General features: G+C 43.6%; 1 protein-coding gene across 6 annotated transcripts in view; it reads right to left on the reverse strand.

The window, feature by feature from the left end:
• The window catches only part of FBH1 (F-box DNA helicase 1), a 68,472-nt gene that overhangs the window by 40,613 nt on the left and 5,053 nt on the right, over nt 1–22,806 (reverse strand). For all 6 annotated transcript variants that reach the window (XM_066592116.1, XM_066592115.1, XM_066592119.1 and 3 more), the window contains 6 exons: nt 19,622–20,100; nt 15,071–15,201; nt 11,923–12,055; nt 6,006–6,196; nt 3,496–3,579; nt 956–1,050 (listed from right to left, as the gene is read on the reverse strand). In XM_066592116.1, coding sequence (XP_066448213.1) covers nt 956–1,050; nt 3,496–3,579; nt 6,006–6,196; nt 11,923–12,055; nt 15,071–15,201; nt 19,622–20,100 — 1,113 coding nt within the window. The remainder of the gene's footprint in view (nt 1–955; nt 1,051–3,495; nt 3,580–6,005; nt 6,197–11,922; nt 12,056–15,070; nt 15,202–19,621; nt 20,101–22,806) is intronic.

Here is a 22,806-nt window from a genome sequence, read left to right on the forward strand (position 1 = left end):
CTCCGTTGCTAGCGTCCTCGTCTCCATGGAGCCGACTAATTTTTGGCCTCCGATGGCCAAATTAGCCGCGCTTGCGCAGTCCGGGTCTTCAGCAGTCTTCTATGGAGCCGCTCGTGCCAGAGAGCGGCTCCGTGTAGCTCCGCCCCGTCACGTGCCGATTCCAGCCAATCAGGAGGCTGGAATCGGCAGTGGACCGCACAGAAGAGCTGCGGTCCACGAAGGTAGAAGATCCCGGCGGCCATCTTCAGCAGGTGAGTATGAAGACGCCGGACCGCCGGGATTCAGGTAAGCGCTGTGCGGGTGGTTTTTTTAACCCCTGCATCGGGGTTGTCTCGCGCCGAACGGGGGGGGGGTTAAAAAAAAAAAAAACCCGTTTCGGCGCGGGACATCTCCTTTAAGCTTATTTGACTGAATTTTGCACCGTATACAGCACAATATTTGACACTAATATTTTACATACTGTTGGGAAATTTATTCTGTTATTTCATGGGCTCCTCTTAACCTGTAGTGTGCTGGACTAAGATGCACCCAATTTATTTAGAGGTGAACACCTGTAAATAAATTTGGCACACCTTTGGCTGCCCATGTGCCATCTAATTTAAATCTGCAGCAGCTCGACATATGATATTAATATTGGGATTTCAGAAGTAAATTAGAGTAAATCTGGTGGGCCCCTCCACTCTGCCCCTTTGTTTTTTAAACTTGTAAGAGCTGGAAGCCGCACGGAGGATCACTACTTCACTAAAGTGATGGGAGGCGTTTGACATTAAAACAACTTGCATCGCAGTGAAAACGCATGTTGGCGAGCGCGATATCTGGCTAAGTTTCTTGGCCTGTGTGTAAGAGGCCTAAACTAGCAGAAAGCCATCGATACATTCCTCCCTTTATGTTCTATGAGGTTACAAGGAACAGTAAGTACGGAGCTGAAACAAACTTCACTGTATCATTTTCTTACCTGCAAAAGCCATGATTTTTACAACTTGCCCTTCTTGAATATCGTGGTTTATGATTTGCTGCTGTTCATTAGTAGGATTGAAGGTGGACTTGCTTCTAAATGTTAAAATCAAGACTTAAATGTTGAAATACAGAACAAGCACATTGCCAAGAGCTCACCAACATTATACCCAAAGACTTTCTATTTAAAGCAAACCCCCAAGAGGTGGAGCTCCTAGATCCCAGCAGAAAGTGTTCATTTCGCCTATGGCGGTGCGAAAGTACTAGGGTATAGTCACATGTACCGCAAAGTCCACACCAAAATGGGCACAATTGGTGCAAAATATGCTGTAGCAGATGTTGGTGTACATCCACATGTGAATGTACCCTTATGCGGTTCTGTCTGCATAATACATGGATGTGCTGGTTCCTCCAGAGTGAAGGGCTCTCTTTGTAGCTGCTCTTCGGCTAATATGGGGCTCTCAGTGGAGAAATTATTTTCTACTAAATAAGAATTCTCTGAAAGTATATTTGACAATGTATTTTGGCTCAGACTTCAAAATTGTAACAATGTCAAATCTGAACATTTCTGCACAGATTTTTGTTTGCATGCTTACTTTTATAGCAGGTTACTTATTTCATATGGAAACACTAATGCCTAGCCATACTGAAAGCCAATGGCGCTAATCTGTGGCAGAAATCCAAGGGTCAGCATCGAAAGTACATGTCAGATTTTATGCAGACATGTGAATAGACTATAAAGTGAAACCTAATAGCTAACTGAGCAATCAAGATGTTACCATCACCCAGATTATAAATAATACTATATATATATATATAGTTGTAAATCAGGGCGTCCAATTTTTTGGCATCTCTGCACCACATGGGAAGAAGAGTTCACTTGGGCCACACGATAAATACATAAAGACTAATGAAACGCGTTGGTCATCTGCACATGGATTTTGCCCATTGACAGGGCTAAAGCCACACACAGATCCATAACAAAGTGCGGCAGAGACCCACGGATTTAGCCGCAGTTTTTAGACATGGAATTCGCATATTTGAAAATTCTGCTTTGTATAAAAAGCAACTAAGTCATTAACCGCTGTGGCCCATAATGAAGGTGTTGGCTTGCAGCGAAAACCTTGCTAGCCCCTGGTGCCAATGGCTGCATGATCATACCAATAATGCTGAAAAGATCATGCAGCTATTGACTGCAGTTACCGCAACATAGAGCCACAGCCTAAAGAGAATGTATGAGGGTGAATTGACACGAGAGCTTGATATCGGTAATAGAGTCTCAAACTGTCATCGCACTCTTAAACTTGCGATTCTGAGTGCAAACACGATATGTTATAGGGTAAAAAACTAAATTGCATTGATATACTTTTGATTTTCATGTGTGTGACATGCTTTCAATAGTTTCAATGATAAAAATTGTGTGCAAATCGCATGGCATGTGAGTGTGATTCAATATTTTTTAAAGATACCATAGGAAATAATGGGAGATTCCTTGTAAGGAACTACCCAAAAAAAATAATGCAGTAATGCTGCAAGCGAAAAATTGGTCAAGTGAATAAACAGATTTAAATCAATGTGTTATTTTCTCGTGCAAGTTCCATCCATATCACTATCGGATGGAACCTGTGCGAGAAACTCACTCGCGTGTATGCACCCTGACCTGTATTTTTTTTTAACTAATTAAAAACAGATAGTAAAATGATGTAACTTGTCCCAATTTCAGTTGTTGTACTACTTTTATACTATAGAAGCCTTTGAAGGCTCATAATCCTGGTCGTTCTAAGTCAGATCAAGTATCAGAATGTTCTGTTCTCCAGGCCGAAACAAGAGCAGTAGCTTATACCACCATAGGTGCATATAACCAGTCATGTGTGATTGTTCTCAGTGAGAGAAACCAAGTAACCTTCTAGATATGATACCTTTTAATGGCTAACAAAAATATATTATGTTATTGCACGCTTTTGGATCTTCTATGGATCCTTCATCAGGCTAAAATGGAACTGTTTTGGAAGGGGCACATATATAATATATAAATGCAGAGAAGACACCCCTCTTGATCTAAATACAAATGTTCACACAGAAAATTGAGACTGATTTGCACTCAGAACTTTAAAAAATAGACGAGGAGCAGACAAAGCTAGCTGAGACATAAATACTTAATCAGTCCACTGAGCTCACTGCATTTGTATATTATATATGTTTCCCATCCAAACCAATTCCATTTTATCCTGATGGAGGATCAATAGAAGACCCGAAAGCTCGCTGTAACATCATGTATTTTTGTTAGCCATTAAAACGTATCATATCTAAAAGATTACTTGGTTTCTCTCACTGAGAACAGTCACACTTTGCTCTACTGACTAAGACCATACCATACTTTTTTTTTCATTATAACCAGTCATTACTTGACATTCCCTCTGCCTCTTGCAGATATAGTGAAAGAAAAAGTTAAATTCATGAAAACCATCAGGCAGGTAATACTATCAGACACACAAAGATACACTCATCGGTTACATATATGTGGAACATTGCAGCACATACCCTGCATTTCCAAACGATGACATTTTCTGCGGTGAGCTGCTGTTCTCCAGAAGATATAGACTATAGAATATATTGTAATGGATTCTGGAAAAACATAAACAAGAGTATAAGTAAAAAAAACTAACAAAATTAATAAATTGCAAATAAAATACAATTTTATGTTAATGAGAATAGTCTCCACTTAAAGGAATTCTCTTTTTTTTTTTTTTAAATCCATCTGACCATGGGCAAAAATAATAAAACACTAAGGCCTCCCTCACACATGAATGTGGCAAAGCGCCAAGATTTAAATCCCAGCGCTTTGCTGCGTTTTACTTACGTTTCCGGCCACAGCTATGCTGCGGCCCATGCTGGCTTTTAGTACTCCTCATTACTGATGGGGAACGATAAACGCCCAAAAATAGAACAGACACCGCTTGAAAAAAAATTTCAGCGCCGCGATTGAGAGGCTTTCGGAGAGGCTCCATTGAAAAAAATGGGAACCTCTGACAGCGCTGTGCTAAACACTGAAAAAAACATCTGTGTGAGGAAGGCCTAACTTCTCCTGGCTCGCTGCAGCTCCTTTCGCTTATTTTCTCTCTTGTCTGTGTTGACAGGCTGCAGTCAGCTTCTTTACGGAACATCACAGACTGCTGCAGCCCTTTACAGAACTCAGCACTTGCATATTGTCATATAAGGGCTTGTTCTTCACAGAAGGGCAATCATTAACAGTTTACAATATTTGGTGTTTTTTTAAACAAAAACATTTGCTCTGTGTTGCCATATTCTGAGACCCATAACTTTTTTACTGTTGTCGATGGAGCTCTATTAGGTCTAGTTTCTATAGGGAGTGAACTGTAGTTTGTATTGGTATCACTTTGGGATTCATACAGCTTGTTGATTAGATTTTTTTTTATTCCAGTTTTTTGAGAAAGCAAAGTGCCCAAAAAAATAAGAGCAAATCTGCCTTTATGTATTTTTTTCAAAATCCTACTATCAGACTTGAGCATGTTATCACTTGTACAATACACTGCAATACTTCTCATTTCAGTGTATTGTGCCTGCACTATCATTCTATTGCTATTGCACCTTGCCGAAGGTGCAAAAAGAGTAATAAGATAGCAAGCCAAGGTCCGTTACTAGGCGCAAGCTGACACAATACTCCTCAGAATCCTGCAATCGTGTCACAGAGGAGCCAAGTGGTTGACGGATGCTATTGACTGGTATTTGATGGCTTAAGCAGCCAGGATGCGAGTTATTTCCAGTCCCAGCTGTTGTAGGCAGTTGTCAGCTGTATATCTGGCACCTGCTGTTTATGTGCTTCAGTAGTCTGAGACACTCCCCGTGCTCTCAGATGGACCAGCACTGATGATGTCAGCACTATTTTCATCTTATCCTGCAGGTCCTTTGCTCAGAGAGCAAGAGAACACCAAAGCACGTAGTACTTAGGGAAGTCTGAGAATCTGGCAACCATTGTACATACAAAAAGTAGCAACTGTGATGAATTATGCATGGTTCTGGCAGCCGGCTTAAGGTTGACTCAGCCTTCGATCCTTCCAAGGTTGGTAAAATAAGTACCCAGCTTGGTGGGGGTGGGGGGGGGGGGTAATAAATTACCTGAAAGCTCTGCGGAATAAGTTGGTGATATACCAATAACAAGATTTATTTTATTTTTTTTCATTTTGTAAAGAAAACACCGGAGGACAGTAATGCCTCATATCCACGGGAACAATGTGATTTAAAATCCGAAGCGTGACCCGCGCCCCATAGGGATGCATTGGACACCCGCAGGTAGTTAAATACCTGCAGATGTCATTTTTCCACAAGATGCGGATTGCGTGTGCGGGAAATCACCCGTGGCATGCTCCATTTTTAGTGCGGGTCTCCCGCGGGGACGGCTCCTGCAGGCTTCTATTGAAGCCCATGGAAGCCGTCCAGATCCGTGGAACACCCGTACCTGAATTTCTGCTCTCCGGTGCAGGAGAGCAGGAGTTTAAAAAAAATGAGTGCCCGCTGCATGCACGCGGCACGCTGCCGGCGTGCCATGCACATCCGCTGGGCCGAAGAAAGAAGATCCGGCCGCGACGGAGGGGAGACCCGCAGCGCCCAGACAGGTAAGTTTAATCTTATATTTAGCCTCATGTCCCCGGGAAAGGAGGGACCCGCTGCGGGATTCTCCATAGAGAATCTACGACGGGCCTGATTTTCCCCGTGGACTTGAGGCCTTATAGTTGTGAAGAGTGGCTGAAGTTTTGATACTGTACATATGGCAAAGTCTGCCCCAAATCTTCTATGCGAATTGAGTATGAGGTGAGGAGAAAGGAAACATATATACAAAGTGTGACTTTGGAGTTCTGGAAAAGAAACAGCTGTATAACGATATTATAATAAAGGGTCTCGGATCATTGCGGCTTCTTACATGTTATGCCAAAAAGTTTTAGCAGCCCCTTCAAGCACAGCAATCTGAGCAAAATGCTTGTATTACCTATTTCAGATCATTACTCAGATAGTTTACTCATTTTCATTTGTACCTATTACTGATGAGAATCTTCTGCTCTCTCATTGCAAACAGCAAGGTTGCCAAACAGTATAACGCTTCCATGACTTGAACAAGTCTTAGAGGAGATCTGAAGTGTTGCAAGCAGCCCATTAGCTTTTGGATATCACCTACTGTGGTTGATAGAAGAGCAATTACTGCCAGCACGGCCCAAGCGTTCACATTCTGCAACAAGACACAAAACGTAGTAAGGCATCAAGTTAAATCCTTATCAACTAAACAGCAGTATCGACTCCTAAAAACATCCAACTGCACAGCAGCATATGAGACGCAGTAGATAACAAGCTTATGTAAAGGTATAGGTTTGTTTATCCTACACTTCCGAGAAGGGAGAAGATGGTGATACTTCCACCCGACAGTGCCACTGCCCAAGTTCTGTGCCGATACTACTGTGCATGCAGTAGCCCTGGACTACACCGCTTTGGGCTCCAGCACTGTCTTACATGATAAGTAAAGCAATATATCTTCAAATATTAACCCTTTCTACTCCACTGTCTGACGTCTGAAGACATTCTGATTGAAGGCTGTACAGCTTTCGATGTCGGAAAACGTCCAGCAGGGTATTCTTACTGTATATTACTGGTCACTCTGTTGTCGGAGGCCTCTCCAGCATGTCCAATACCGCAGTACTAGCTCTAGCCAGCAGGTTGTACATTGTATAATGGCAGAAAGAGAAAACCGCCTAGGAAACCCTGAATCCAAAATTGGATTGCAAAGGGTTAAAGTGCATGTGTCAATATCACCATTTATATTTAAAAGGCTTTTCAAAGTCCAGAACAATGGTGGTAGTGGAGGGAAGGGGGGGACGGGACAACGCTAAATATATTAAAGAAAAAAACACTATACTCACCTCGCTCTGCTCCGGTCTTCTATTTACTTTGACAGCAGTGGTATTATGGGGCTGTTTACCCATGTGACCGCTGCAGCCAACAGAAAGCTTGATAGGGGTGTCAATGATGACATCCCATAAATCTGCCAAGGGCTTCTGTAGTACGGTTTACAGGAGATCAGGTCTTCTCGTCTGGTGACAAGACAATGCAGACAGCGGCATCTAGAGGGTTTGGAGAGAGCTACTACCTTTAACCCTTTCCAATCCACTGTCTGACATCTAAAGACATTCTGATTGAAGGTTGTACAGCTCCGATGTCGGAGGACGTCTGGCAGGGTATTCTTACTGTAAATTACTGGCCAAGCTGTTGTTGGGGGCCTCTCCGTCATGTCATATACTGCAGTACTGGCTCTAGCCAGCAGATGGCATTATTGTATAATGGCAGAAAGAGAAAGCCCCCTAGGAAACCCTGAATCCAAAAATGGATTGCAAAGGGTTAACCCAATGGCACTTCCCAGTTCCAATCAGGTGGTGCCAATGGTTGCCATGGCAACTAGAGGTCAAATCATGATTTCCAGGTCTGCCATGTACATATTATGATCAGTTAGCTTCCTCTGATTCAGATTCCAATACAGATGCCAATTTCATTTTCAAGTAGGAGTCTTCTACTAAATTAATAAAATCTGTTAAGAAAATGGTTCAGGTAGAGAAAGACAAAATCCAAAAAGAAGGTAAACAGAGAAGGTTTTATTTTCCCAGATAAAGGAAAAAAAGCTTTCCTTATCCATCCACTCACTGACCAGGTCATGCAGAAGAAATGGAGAAAGCCTGATAAGAGGACGGATATATGAGAAATCGATTTAAAGTGATCAATAGGATTCGGCATAGTGTGTGTGAATCCTGGAGCACCCTCCTAAGGCCTCCCTCACACGGGCGTTTGCAAAAACACTGTGTTTCCAGCAATGTTGGCATGCGTTCTGACAGCGTTTTGGCTGCGTTTTCAGCACTGCTTAAAACATAGCCAAGGAAGCTGGAAACTTTTTTTCAGACTTGCTGGCATAGCAACCTGCGTTTAACGCTATAAAAACGCAGTACAAAGTTGTGTCGCGCTTTTAGCTGTGCTGAAGCCGCAGGCCACTCATTTCAATGGGAGAGACACAGCTGAAAACAGCCAAGAATAGAACAACGCTTTCAAAACCCTGCGTTGGAAACCCTGCGTTTTCAGCCTTGTGTGAGCAGCCCCAGTGACATGAATGCGAGCCTAGTACAGCGTTTTCAGAACCGTTTTACGAAATACCTGTGTGAGGGAGGCCTAAGATAGACATAGCAGTTGCAAAACTATCCGGAAAAATCAGTCTTTCTTGCAGAGGATTCATCTCTCCTGAGAAACCCCATGGATAGAAAAGCTGATACTTTTATGTGAACTTCTGACACATCTGTGGCTCAGGTAAGGACTTCCTCAGCCTACCAATTGCCTGTGCGGTAAGGATAGGATTGAGTCAGTTATGAGAAAAGATTGTGGCTGGCACCACTAGAGAAGACATGTTGGAGATGTTCCCAGTTATGAAGAGTTCGTCAGACATCTCATGTGACTTTCCTTAGATTCGGTGCATTTATTTGCCAGAGCTATGGCAACATCCAATGTTGCATAAAAGGAAATCTCGATCAAATCATGAAATGGAGATACTTCATCTAAAAATAATTTTATCTCCCCTCCATTCGAACCACAGACTCACAAAAATCCTAAAAAGTTTGAATGAGGACGTCGACAATTTAATCCCAAATACCCTTAAAGGACAAGCCAGCAGCCTTTAAAAGCAATGAGAGCGCTCCAAAAGATTTAGTAGGCCTTTTCGACCCTCGGAAAAAGAGAGCCAAGAGGGTTAAGAGACGTAATGATGAATCTGCACGTTAAAGGAAATCTGGCTCCTCCAAATGCAAAAATGTATTTTGACAGTAGATAAACCCCATTTGTGGGTAGCAGATTATTGTATTTTTTTACAGCCTGGAAGGAATCTACCACAGATCACTGAGTACTGGATATTATCAAAGAAGGCTACCAACTGGAATTCACAGTTCCTTCCCCTTCAAGGTTCATCATAAACTCAGACAGAAGCCCTCAAATATCAGGACAAATTTCTGGAAAAAGACGCTTTAGAGTTAGTCTTTGTTAGTGGTTAAGTAGAAGGCTTCTATACCCAAACCAGACAACTGGTATCTTATTATAGATCTGAAGAACCTCAACAAGTGTCTTCATAAAAAAAATTCAGGATTGACAAATTAGATTTCGTAGACGTTCGTAGAGTTGCCCACTTCAAGAACTGTCAAATTTGCTGCAGTTTAAAGCTCTCTCTTTCGGCTTATCCTCAGCACCCTGCGTCTTCTGGCGGCTTTTCTCCAGAAGCAGGGAATTTTTCGCATTCGTGTTTAGATAACTGGTTCCTCAAAGCACCCTGCCAGGCACTTCTTCAGACTTACATTCAGAAGACTATCAGTTGTCTTCAACAACACGGGTCCTCATAAACTAGTCTACATTTCAACATTATTGAAAGTCCTGGGTTTCTACCTGAACTCAAGAGCTATGAAGTTGGTCCTGCTCCAAGAGAAAAGACTCCAGATTATGTTTTCAATCAGTCGGTTGATCCACAATCCCTGACCGAGTTCTGGGGTTTGTAGCTTCTATAATAGAAGTGGTTCGCTGGGCAAAGGCCCATATCAGACCATCACAGTTGTTGCTCTTCAGAGTATGAAACAAAAATCCTTTCAATCTGGATCGCCTGATGGCTCTTCCAGTTCATTTGCGAAGCACTTTGAAATGGTAGCTTTTGAAAGACAACTTGTCCAGGGAAGATCCTTTGCTCCCAGGAAACATCTCATCCTAACCACAGATGCCTCAACTTTGGCTGGGGTGCTCTGCTGTAGAAACCTTGGGCTCAGGGTCATTGGTCCAAAGAAGAGAAAGCATTGTCCTCAAATGCCTAGTAACTCAGAGCCATCAGGTTAGCTCTAAGACACTTTCAAAGGGAATCTACAGAATGCTTCTGTCAGAGTCCAGTCAGACACTCTGGTGTCAGTTGTCTAGCTGAACAAGCAAGGGGGGCACACAGAGTGCCTTACTAGAAAAGAAATGCATCCTTATTCAGTGGGCAGAACACAAGCTGGTCAATATTTCAAAAATCCATATCAGAGGTGTGGTTGATACATCTGCAGATCTTCTGAACTGCCACTCATTACATCCGAGAGAATGGGGGCTGAATCAAGAGATTTTTCAGTCAATCGCCCGGAGATGGGGGGCATCCATCATTGAATTGATCGCGACCCGGGAGAGAGCCAAAGGAGACAGATTCTGTTCCCTATGCAAGAAAGATCTTTTGAAAGGAGAATTTTGGCATCTGCCACTCAGAGAGGATCTACTTTTCAGAGAGGTTTTATGTACTCCAATGATGACCACATTCACCTATAACAGGGTGTGGAGAATCTTCTGTGATTGGTGCAACAAAATCCAACGAATCTTTGGATACAGTAACCCTTCAAGCTATAATACTATTCTTATAGCACAGGTTTGAAGCAGGTCTTCAGGTCAATACCTTTTTTTCAGCTATTTCCTGTATTCTGGAGGACGGGAATTAAAGAATCCCCGCCTTCAGAAAGCTCTGCCTCTGACTGGCTGAGTGATGTAACCAATCAGAGGCAGCACCCATCCGTCATTGAATGACAGCTAAGCGCTGCCTGTGATTGGTCACAGCGCTCAGCCATTCATCAATTCATCAATCAGCTAATAAGAGGCAGTGCTTTCTGGAGTTTTTCAATCCCCATCCTCCAGAAGACTGGAGATGACTGCTGGGAACGGACAAAAGAGCCGGACAGCTCGTCTAGGTGAGCTAATTTTTTTTTTACTTTTCTGTACAGCTAGGGATGATTTTCAGGGAAGGGCTTATATTTCAAGCCCTTCCCTGAAACTCATCAATGCGGGGGTTGCCTGCAACTCATTGCTTTCAATGGGGCGGCAGCAGCGCTGGCCCCATTGAAAGCAATAGGATAGCATTGCGAACCTCTGCCACAGCTGTGGGGATGAAGGAATCTCCTGCCATAGCTGTCACAGCTGTGTCAGGGAGCGCAATGCACTCCCAATGCGTTCAATGGGCGATAGTGCAGATTTTTCTTCTGAAGGCATTGCAAATGAGAATGAAACCATTGAAAATCATTGGTTTCATTTTCATGCTCTTTCACTCAGTCGCCAGTGTGAAGCCTGTTTCAGGGTGCCTACTCACTTGCGTTTTTTAAATGGGACTTTCTAATCTTAAAAACGCATCGCAAGTTTGTGCTTTGCGATTTTTGTGCGACGCGTTTTTAACATTAGAAAGTCCTATTGACATTTGTGATAAAAAACGCAGCGTTAATGCAGCTTAAAAAAACGCAAGTGGGTAGGAGCCCTTAAAGGGGTTGTCCCGCGAAACAAAGTTGGGGTATACACTTCTGTATGGCCATATTAGTGCACTTTGTAATATACATCGTGCATTAAATATGAGCCATACAGAAGTTATTCACTTACCTGTTCCGTTGCTAGCGTCCCCGTCTCCATGGTGCCGTCTAATTTTCAGCGTCTAATCGCCCGATTAGACGCGCTTGCGCAGTCCGGTCTTCTCCGTGTTGAATGGGGCTGCTCGTGCTGGAGAGCGCTCCTCATAGCTCCGCCCCGTCACGTGTGCCGATTCCAGCCAATCAGGAGGCTGGAATCGGCAATGGACCACACAGAAGACCTGCGGTCCACCGAGGGTGAAGATCCCGGCGGCCATCTTCGCAAGGTAAGTAAGAAGTCACCGGAGCTCGGGGATTCGGGTAAGTACTATCCGGGTTTTTTTTTCAACACATGCATCGGGTTTGTCTCGCGCCGAACGGGGGGGCTATTGAAAAAAAAACAACCCGTTTCGGCGCGGGACAACCCCTTTAAGTTTGCACATATTTAGTCAACCACAGTATGTAGAGATGCTATTGTTGGACACAAAAAGGTTGAACCTGTACTTTATGGAGGTTAACTTCAGAAATCTGTATATACACATACCTCACTGTTACATGTCAGCTCTGGAAGTCTTTGGAGAACACATTTTTCAGCAATTTCATATAAATAATGGCTTTTAAGACTTTTCAAGATGGCTTTCGAGTCAGCGATATGAGTAGACAAAGTAGCAAAGTACCTACAGAGTATTTAGACATAGGTCAGTACATAAATAGTCATCTATCAAAATGTATCCTTACTAACTAATGAGATAAATGCAAAACACTAGATACGTAAATGTAACAATCTCACAAGTTAAAGAAGGCACCAAGACTGACAAAAAATCAAGAAAAAATTTACTAAACTGCTTTAGAACATGCTGGTAAATGTCACATGGTAATAATCAGTGGGTGCGTTAACTTTTTACTAACTATGTATTAGCAGTATATGTACTATTAGATTAACCCCTTAATGACCACACTTTTTTGCATTTTTGTTTTTTCCTCCCCCCTTTTAAAAAATTGTAACTCTTTATTTATCCATCGACATAGCTGTATGAGGACTTGTTTTTGCGGGACGAGTTGTATTTTTCAATGGTGCTATTCAATGTACCATATAATGCACTGAAAAACTTTTAAAAAATTCTGAGTGGAAAGAAATAGAAACAAAAACAACATCCCGCCATCTTTCAGTGCATATTGCTTCTACGGCGCACAAATTGCAACAAAAATGACCTGATAACTTTATTCTATAGGTCAGTATGATTACTACGATACCAAACTTATATAGTTTTTCTTTTGCTGTACTACTTATATTTTTTTAAAACGCATTTAATTTTTTAAAATTATTTTCTGTCTCCATCTTCTGCGCACAATAACTTTTTAATTTTTCCGTCGACATAGTTGCGCAAGGGCTCATTTTGTGCGGTACATCCTGCAGTTTCCGTTGGTACCATTTTTGAATATGACTTTTTGATAGCTTTTTTTTAGATTTTTTCTTGGCAACATGGTGACCAAAAAAAAACCGCATTTTTGGCGTTCCTAATTTCTTTTTCGGTTGATGTTCACCGTGCACGGTAAATAATGCATTACTTTGATAGACTGGACTTTTACGGACGCAGTGATACCAAATATGTATTTTTTTTTAATTTTTAATAAATAATTAATAAAACTTTATTGTTTTTATTTTTACATTTTCTTTTAGCCCCCCCCTAGGGGACCACAACTAGCGATGCTTTGATTGCTCCTGCAGTATGATGTATTGATAGGCATTCTGCCATGACAGTTCTTGGGCCCTTCAGAAGGACCCCGGCTGCAATGACAGCCGCACGGCTCTCCCGATCTCATCGCATGGGGGCCGTACAAGACCCCTGAACATCGTTCGGGGGATTTAAACAGATTTGAAGGCGGCATTTAAAGGGTTAACAGTGCCAATTGGCTGCTTGGCTTGTCGGGGCTGTTGCCCGCAGGTGTCAGCTGTAATAAACAGCTGACACTCGCGATGTATGGAGGGAGATAGCAGTGCTATCTCCCTCCATACACGTCCTGCAAGGGCATGACGTAAAAACACGATGGGGTGGTCACTAAGGGATTAAGGCCTTGTACATAATCATATTTAGTATTGGTTCTGTAACTGGAAGCATTAAAAGGGTTTTCAGAGCGTTCACTATTAGAGATGAGCGAGCACCAAAATGCTCGGGTGCTCGTTACTCGAGTCGAACTTTCAGTGATGCTCGAGAGTTCGTTTCGAGTAACGAACCCCATTGAAGTCAATGGGCGACCCGAGCATTTTTGTATATCGCCGATGCTCGCTAAGGTTTTCATTTGTGAAAACCTGGGAAATTCAAGAAAGTGATGGGAACGACACAGAAACGGATAGGGCAAGCGAGGGGCTACATGTTGGGCTGCATCTCAAGTTCCCAGGTCCCACTATTAAGCCACAATAGCGGCAAGAGTGAGACCCCCCCCTGCACTGTCAGCGTAAAGATCGTTCTCCTCTGCCACAGCTGTAACAGCTGTGGCAGAGAAGGACGATGTTAGCCTATTGAAAGCAATGGGCTGCCGGCGATCGCGGGATGAATTGTCGGGAAGGGCTTAAATATATAAGCCCTTCCCTGCAATTCATCCAGAAATGTGTAAAAATAAAAAAAATATATACTCACCTTGTCCCGGCAGAACGATGTTAGCCCATTGAATTCAAGGGAGCAGGCAATACAGCCGGCTCTATTGAAAGCAATGGGCTGCCGGCGATCGCGGGATGAATTGTCGGGAAGGGCTTAAATATATAAGTCTTAAATAAGGGCTTAAATATATAATGTCATTCAGCTGAGAGCTGCCCCTGAGCCAATCAGAGGCAGCACTCACTCACCCATTCATGAGTGCCTCTGAGATCTGCCTCTGCCTGAGATCTGCCTCTGATTGGTCAGGCTGTGACCAATCAGAGGCAGCTCATTCAGCAGGCGGGGATTTTAAATCCCCGGCTGCTGAATACTACTCACAGCTGTTCAGAGCAGTTCAGGAGGACTGCAGCCGGCCACGCTGAACTCCGTTTGCCGGGACCAGGTGAGTATATATATATTTTTTTATTTTTACACATTTCTGGATGAATTGCAGGGAAGGGCTTATATATTTAAGCCCTTCCCGACAATTCATCCCGCGATTGCCGGCAGCCCATTGCTTTCAATGGAGCCGGCTGTATTGCCGGCTCCATTGAATTCAATGGTCAGTGCTCGTTTAATCGAGACGAGTACCGCGTGGTGCTCGTCTCGAGTAATGAGCATCTCGAGCACCCTAATACTCGAACGAGCATCAAGCTCGGACGAGTATGCTCGCTCATCTCTATTCACTATTAATAACCTATCTTAAAGATTTTCAGACTAGTACATTTCAATTCTTTATCCGATCCGTGTTTTACAGATCGTAATATAGAGCTAATGCTAATCCCTAGGGCTATTCACATGCAAGTTTTTTTTCACGCCCGTGTTTAAAATATGAAACAGGCGCAACTTCTGTCTGTTTTTGATAATAAAATACACCCATTATATTCTATTGAAAATTATTACATAACGGATGCGTCAGTATTTCATTAATATGTGCATTCATTGTCATTATTTTCTATTGGGCAAGAAACGGATCTGTTTCCCCTTACTCTTTATTTCATGAGGAAGCAGATCAAAGATGTTGGAGAGTGAAGTAGTAGTGTAAAGCTTGCTTACTTTACTAGCTGCAGTATACAGAGCGGATTGGTTGCGGTTATCCCATTCGTCTTAAGAAGTTCCTCAATTTCCACTACAGTCTTGGCATCTTTTGCAAGATACCGGTGGTACAATTTCTTCCATTTAATAAACTGCAAAAATCCCAAAGAAGAAGTCATAAGCACACAAGAGAAGCTAATGTAATGAGAGGGAACTACATAAAGCTGAGGGGAAAATACAGTCTGGGTTTAGTTCTTGGTCACGAGTTTCCAGAACGTATATAATATTATTATGGTAAGTATAGTGGATTACCAAGACATTTACACATTCATTATACAAGTCAAATGTAAAAGGTGGCTAAGAAGGAAAAGACAGCAAGAGCTAAGACAGCCATCTTCAGCTCCGGACACCCAGGACACGATCAGTACTGCCACACCACTACTGCATCAGACAAAAACAGGAAAAAGCAAGATATTGCTAATATTTAGACAACGTTAGATCAGGTATTTAGGCTTCAACCAGACACCTTTTACTTTTGACCTGTATAAGGAATGTTTAAATGTCCTGGAAATCCACTGTACTTACCATAATAATATGATATAAGTGCTCCAAACCATAATATTACATAAGTGCTCTTAGCAGATCCCAGTGGCTCATGCTGGATGATAACTTTTGTCTAAAGCCCAATGTCCATGGGCGGATTTGATTTGTGGCACCCGCAAGGGAGATCCGCAAATCAAGCAGCCCATAGGGATGCATTAGCGGTGCTGAGCGCATCCACGGTGCAGAAGAAAGAAGATCCGGCCATGGACGGAGGATACCCACACCGGCTCCTGACAGGTAAAAAACTGTCCATAGCAGCGGGCACAGGCGGATTCAGTGCAGGATTCCCTCCATGGAACCTGTGCGTGCAACTGCACATTGGGCCTAACTTACACCACTTATTGGTTGGTTTAATGTACACCAGTATTTCTTCAACAAACTTTTGGCACACATTGTAGCATTTAGACCATACCCCTTGTTGAGCAAGGCACAAAAAGTATCTGACACACACAACAAATATGGTGTAAGGCATGCATACCAGTTTCATTTTGGAGCAAAGTGAACCAGAATTCTTCTGCATTTAGTATATTTGCCTCTGTATTCATTTGTTAAAATAGCAGTCCTAAGAAAATGCCTCCATGGAACACCAAATTAGATTGCACGACTACCTGTAAAAAGCATTCCAGCTGCGCTGTTCTCATCAGGGCGTCTGGCAGGATACAATGTAATCTCCCGACTCCCGTGAAGATAACAGCCTGAGGTCTGTTGAGATACTTTATCCTTCTGCTGCTGAATGATGGATTATGTTCACCTTTACATGTACTGATTATTGCTCATTTGCATGGATTTGAATTAGTTTTGAGTGATAATTGTTGCGTGTAAATGGGCCTTTAGTGTTAGGGGCCTGCGTCTTATCTGTGCTATAAATTTCTCATATTCTCCAATGATACATGAATCCTCTTCCAATGTTGATTCCTATCTTGAAAGTGTCAAAGATGGTTATAAACTTGCACTCCCAAATTCTTCTATGACGTTGAGATTTGAAGTTGCCTTTTAGTATAATAACCTTCATAGGTTCTCTGTTGTGTCTGTGACTAGAAAAATGCTCAGCCACAGGTAATTCTGTCTTTCTTGCTTCTTGCTTGTGTTTTCCAACTACTTAAAATTGCATCACAGCCACTCTGTGCTTCTTGCTTCTGACTAGGACATGTGATTGCTGCAGCCAATCACTGTCCACCTTCTATAGCCAGCAATTACAGAGTGGCTGTGAAGCAATTTTAAGTGGTGGGGAAACCCCTTTAATTAATGAAGACATTAAATGGCCATTGAGTCCTGTAGGGGCTGTGAAGAGGGGCACATTACACCGTGACCCCACTTCCTTCTGACAGAGGACATCTCAGGGACCTTCTGCAGTGACAGGAAGGAGGCAGTCTTGTAAGTTCATGTGAGTCTTCCACACAAGAAGCGCCATCTAGGGAAAGCCTGTATATCACTCCAATTCAATACATGTGTGAGTGTAATGCCAGCCTTAAATGGGGTGCATTCAGACTCTGTACCTAGGGCAGCACCACCTGTAAATACAAGCTTACTCCCAGACTTTAAGAAGCTGGCTAAATGCCGTGTATTGCGCATGTGACCACTCAACCAATGACAGGCTTCAGCGGCCATGGAAGAATCACTACTGACGCCTGTGACTGGATGAGACCTTTAAGTCTTAATGAACAATTTTGCTTCTTCAGCTCCTACACAAATCTATTTGCCTTAAAGGGATTGTCCAAGACTTTAAGAAATGCAATGGCCTGCAGGAAAGGTGAAGGTTTAAAAAAAAAACAAAAAAACACAACATCAGACCATTTGGCCCCCTGCACACGGCAGAGACAGATTCTGCATGCGGAATCCCACAACAGATTCCGGCCTTGGCAGCAGCGGCGTCCGTGCATACCTGCTTTTGTCTTCTTCTTTCTGGTCCACACGGCTCGCCGTTGGACATACGCAATACAGATTTTTTTTTAAACTCCTGCTTTTCCTGCAGTATCCGCGGCCCGTCTGCAGCAATAACCCTCCTTAGCATGCTATGGAAAAATAATTCTTCATTAAAAATTGCAGCATGCTCTATTTTCCTGGGGTTCCCATATGGACTGCTTCCGTTGACATTGCGGATAGGTAACGGGTATCCACGTTATCGCCTAGCAACAGCGTGGGAAAAAGAAACATGTAAGAAAAAAAATCTGTACTGTGCATGACCGACGGCAGCTCGCCGCAGCCATCCGCAGTACGAAAAAAAGATAAATGAGAGGTACGCGGGGAATGCTGGACGGGCACAGGGTCCGATTCTGCTGCAGGCCTCTACATGCGGAATACGACCCGTTTGTGTGCAGGGGGCCTTAACTTGTGAATCATTTTTTTTATGTTAGAACATATAACATTTAGAACAGTTGAATCAATAGAATAGACATTTTTCACTGAAAGGGTTTTCTGGAACTAGGATATTGATGACATTCTCAGGATAGGTCATCAATATCATATTGGTGGGGGGCTATCACTTGAGACCTCCTGCTGATCAGCTGTTTGAAGTGGCCGTGGCCAAGTCACCGGTATAGTAGTCCAATCCCATTCACCTAAATCTGACTGAGTGGATCTTAGGACATGTGACTGATGAACGTGACTTCACAAGCCGGAGAGTAGGCTGCAGCATTCACCCAAGTGCCCCGGCCTCTTCCAACAGCTCGGAACGGTCTCCACTAATCGGATATTGATAACCTATCTGGAAAATCCTTTTTTAAAAGGAACCCATCATGTCCAGTGAGCAGAGGACAGGGGCTGCGGAGCATAGAGGTGTGCAGAAATACAGTCCTAAGCCCTCGCTCACGACCTGAAGGTTGCAGGTTCAATCCCCGCTTGGTTCAGGTAGCCGGCTCAAGGTCGACTCAGCCTTACATCCTTTCGAGGTCGGTAAAAAGAGTACCCAGCTTTGTGGGGGGAGTAATAAATAAAAACAATTACAAGATTTATTTATTTTGTTTATACTTACCTGGTTTCCCATTTCTTTTCCATCCACTGGGGAAGATGCCGCTTTGGATTCATCTCTGCATTCATAGAGAACAGTGTGTGCACTGAATGCAGAGAGGAGTCTCATGCATGGACCAAAAACCAAGGTCTTGTTCCCTGGTGGATAGCAAAGGGATGGGGAACCATAAGTATAAACCACACCTCTGTATTTCGTGGTCCCTGTCCTATAAGCCCATAGGCTTAGTTTATGCTGCTCGCTGGACATGGCAGGTTATTTTTGCTTCATTTTAAGTACATTGAGACAATAAACAAAATTAGTTCTGAAGGTGTGCAAAGCTATTAACACAATGGAAAGTAAGTTGAAAAGAAAATTCCACACAGAACTCCAGCTAAAAGTGCAGTAAAAGTCTTTTTACACGGAAAGAGAAATGGTTGCAATGAGTCGTTTGCTTTAACCCTTTCTAATCCACTGTCTGCCATCCAAAGACATTCTGATTGAAGGCTGTACAGCTCTGATGTCGAAAGAGTATTCTTACTGGGTATTCTTAGTGTATATTACTGGCCGCTCTGTGGTCGGGGGCCTCTCCAGCATGTCACATACTGCAGTACTGGCTCTAGCAAGCAGATGGCGCCATTATATATTGGCAGAAAGAGAAAGCCCCCTAGGAAACCCTGAATCCAAAATTGGATTGCAAAGGGTTAACATGCAGTCAATTTACACAAGCAGATAATAAGTTTATATTTTCTCATTATTCACTCATTCTCTTAATGGTTAGTCTTTCAGGGGACTGTACCAGTGAATAGGAACAACTGAACGGTTGCTCTATACAAGCAACGACTTGCAAACGACTAGACAAATGACAAGCAGACAAATTATTGTTAGTCGTTCTATCGTTGGCCGTGTTTACGCCAAATGATTATCCTTAAAATTTGCAGGACCCAACTATTTCTTGAATGATAACTGTTCCGTGTAAAAGGGCCCTATGCCTAAGGACATTTTTACTGAAAACAAGTACAAACCTGCGAGTCATGGACCAAAGACTTCCATTTATGACACACCAAGCTGACATTCCGATAAAGGTCCACAACTGGAAGGAAGCCGAATATATACTGGAGCAGTTCATCAGGGAACTGGTTTAAGTGTCCACATGATGGATAGTTTTGGTCAGTCACACCAAACAGTCCATAACAAGACTCTGAAAGGGAATCCAGCAGAAGAAGATCCAATTCATCATCATCCTCCTCAAAGATATTGCTGGAGGGAGCGCCCTCTCCAGGACAATGTGCATTTGAATACTGGATTCCACTTTCTATGGAAGTAAAAGGTCTTTTTCTGCTGAAGCTGGATTCAGATGGAGACACATCACCCTCACTGTCCAGCTCTACAACGTCCTCCTCAGCAGGACTAGACATCTCATCTGCCATCTCAGGTCTACAGCTGCCACTGCTGGAAGGTTGCTCTGTGCCTATACCGTCATGTGAAGAAGTGGATCTTCCTCCTTTACCCATACAACGAGAGGGAAAATTATTGAGAAAAATTATAGGTAAACAAATATTCCAACAGAGATTTGCAAATTACAGCACAGACAAAATACCGTTTACTTAAACAATACAGATGTGAGAGAATTTGCTGCGAATCCACGAAAATGGGGAAGTCCACTGCAAAACCCTGCAACAATAGAAACCTGAAAATGTTGTATTCGGCTAGAATGCTCCAAAATTTGTGCGGATTTCTTCTGCTTCATAAGAACAGCGCTGTCAATAGGGTTTTATTGAAAAATAGGCACTAGAATCAGCAAAGGATCCACCATGTCTGGAAGTGGCCTACAAGAGCATTTAACCCTTTCCAATCCAATTTGTGTCCTGGTTTTCCTATGGGGCTTACTCTTTTTCTGCCATTATACAACGGTGCTATCTGCTGGCTAAAGCCAGTACTGCATGAGGTGACACGCTGGATAGGCTCCGACAGCAGAGAGGCTGGCAATATACAGTAAGAGAACCCTGACGGACGTCTTCCAACATGAGAGCTGAACAGCCTTAAATCATAATGTCTTCAGAGGTCAGACAGTGGATTGGAAAGGGTTAAAAATGGAACCTTTAGGCCCTATAAACAATGGGCGCACTCAGGAGTGGGGACACAGCGCAGGAATGGTGAGGGAACAGGGAGTCCGTGGAGCTGTGTTTGATATTCGCGGAGTGCCCCATTCCTGCGTTGTGTCCTGGCTCTAAGTGTGCTCTCTCCCATAGAAATGAATGGGAGAGAGCCGGTTGAAAAACTTCAGCGGCCTTTTAATGCCCGGATCGATGTTTGGAGGGTCCTGTATGGCCCTCTGTGATAAGATTGTGGGGTGCCATGTAGTTGTCATGGCAGCGGTGAGCCTTGTAAAAGGCCCCAGGGCTGGCATGGCACAGTGCAGTGTATTCATGGACCAAAGTACGACGATTCCCTATGTATTTTGGTCTATTGTTTGGTTTTTTTCCTGTGCATGTGCAAAAAATGCAAGAAAGCCCATTGATTTATCGCATGAATATGCTGGCTTCCTGCGTATTTATGCAAGGCCATTGATGTTAATGGGCTATTATGGTGTATAATATGCACTAAAATAGGTTATGCCGCTTTTTTTCCCCACGCGACCAAAAATCGCATTAAAATTATGCAGCTGTGAATGAACCCAACAAAAACAATAGGTTCTATTCACTGCATGTTAATGTTTGTGTGAACGAGCCCTTAGTCTCAGTACACAATGTGTTTAAGTGTGCGCCCAACCTTTCTGTATGAAAGCGGCATCTGGGCAGAATGTCGGACACAACCATTAGTCAGATGGGAACCACTTTGGTCTGTGACAGGTTTCGCTTCCTCTCCAGCACTTTAGAAAAAAGAAAAGTTAAAGGGGTTGTCCCGAGGCAGCAAGTGGGTCTATACACTTCTGCATGGCCATAATAATGCACTTTGTAATATACATTGTGCATTAATTATGAGCCATACAGAAGTTATAAAAAGTTTTTTACTTACCTGCTCCGTTGTTAGCGTCCTCGTCTCCATGGAGCCGACTAATTTTTGGCCTCCGATGGCCAAATTAGCCGCGCTTGCGCAGTCCGGGTCTTCTGTGTTCTTCTATGGAGCCGCTCGTGACAGAGAGCGGCTCCGTGTAGCTCCGCCCCGTCACGTGCCGATTCCAGCCAATCAGGAGGCTGGAATCGGCAGTGGACCGCACAGAAGAGCTGCGGTCCACGAAGCAAGAGGTTCCCGGCGGCCATCTTCACAGGTAAGTATAGAAGTCACCGGAGCGCGGGGATCAAGGTAAGCGCTCCGGTAAGCTGTCTGTACGTCCCTGCATCGGGGTTGTCTCGCGCCGAACGGGGGGGGGGGTTGAAAAAAAAAAAAACCCGTTTCGGCGCGGGACAACCCCTTTAAGTTGAAACCTGCTCAAACTGAGACCAAAGTAGTTTCCGTCCTACTAATCATGGACTCCGGTTCTGGCTGAATGTTGTATTCGGCTATTCAGATGAAATCCTGGGATGGAAAGGCCGAGCGCACACTGAAACGCAGCGCGAACACAGCCTACATGTTCACTGCCCACAATGGAGACATTTGTCAAACAGGGTGAAAATGGCTATCAAATATATCGAAAACCATTTCCACGGACGGTTACTACTAGAGATGAGCGAGCGTACTCGGTTCTGGTGTTTTTGCACTAGAGCACCGCTTTTTCCGAGTAACTGACTACTCGGACGAAAAGATTCGGGGGGCGCCGGGGGTGAGCGAGGGGAGTGGGGAGATAGAGAGCTCCCCCCTGTTCCCCACTGCTACCCCCTGCCCCCCGGCGCCCCCCCGAATCTTTTTGTCCGAGTAGTCAGTTACTCGGAAAAAGCGGTGCTCGAGTGCAAAAACACCCGAACCGAGTACGCTCGCTCATCTCTAGTTACTACTCATGCGGGTAAAACAATGGTCTCTAACGTTACTACCACTAACAACTTACCTAATTTACTCTACGCTTGGTGAGAATGTTTGGAACACCAAGCGTAAGCCCCATTAGTAAGCAAGTGATGTAACCTATACATTACATATGTCTACTACTGACTGGAGATGAGCGAGTATACTCGCTAAAGGCAATTGCTCAAGCGAGCATTGCCTTTAGCAAGTACCTGCCCGCTCGAGACTGAAGGCTCGGGTGCCGGCGTGGGGGAGCGGTGAGTAGCGGCAG

This window comes from Eleutherodactylus coqui, chromosome 2 (assembly GCF_035609145.1).
Source record: "Eleutherodactylus coqui strain aEleCoq1 chromosome 2, aEleCoq1.hap1, whole genome shotgun sequence".
Classification (NCBI taxonomy): Eukaryota; Metazoa; Chordata; class Amphibia; order Anura; family Eleutherodactylidae; genus Eleutherodactylus; species Eleutherodactylus coqui.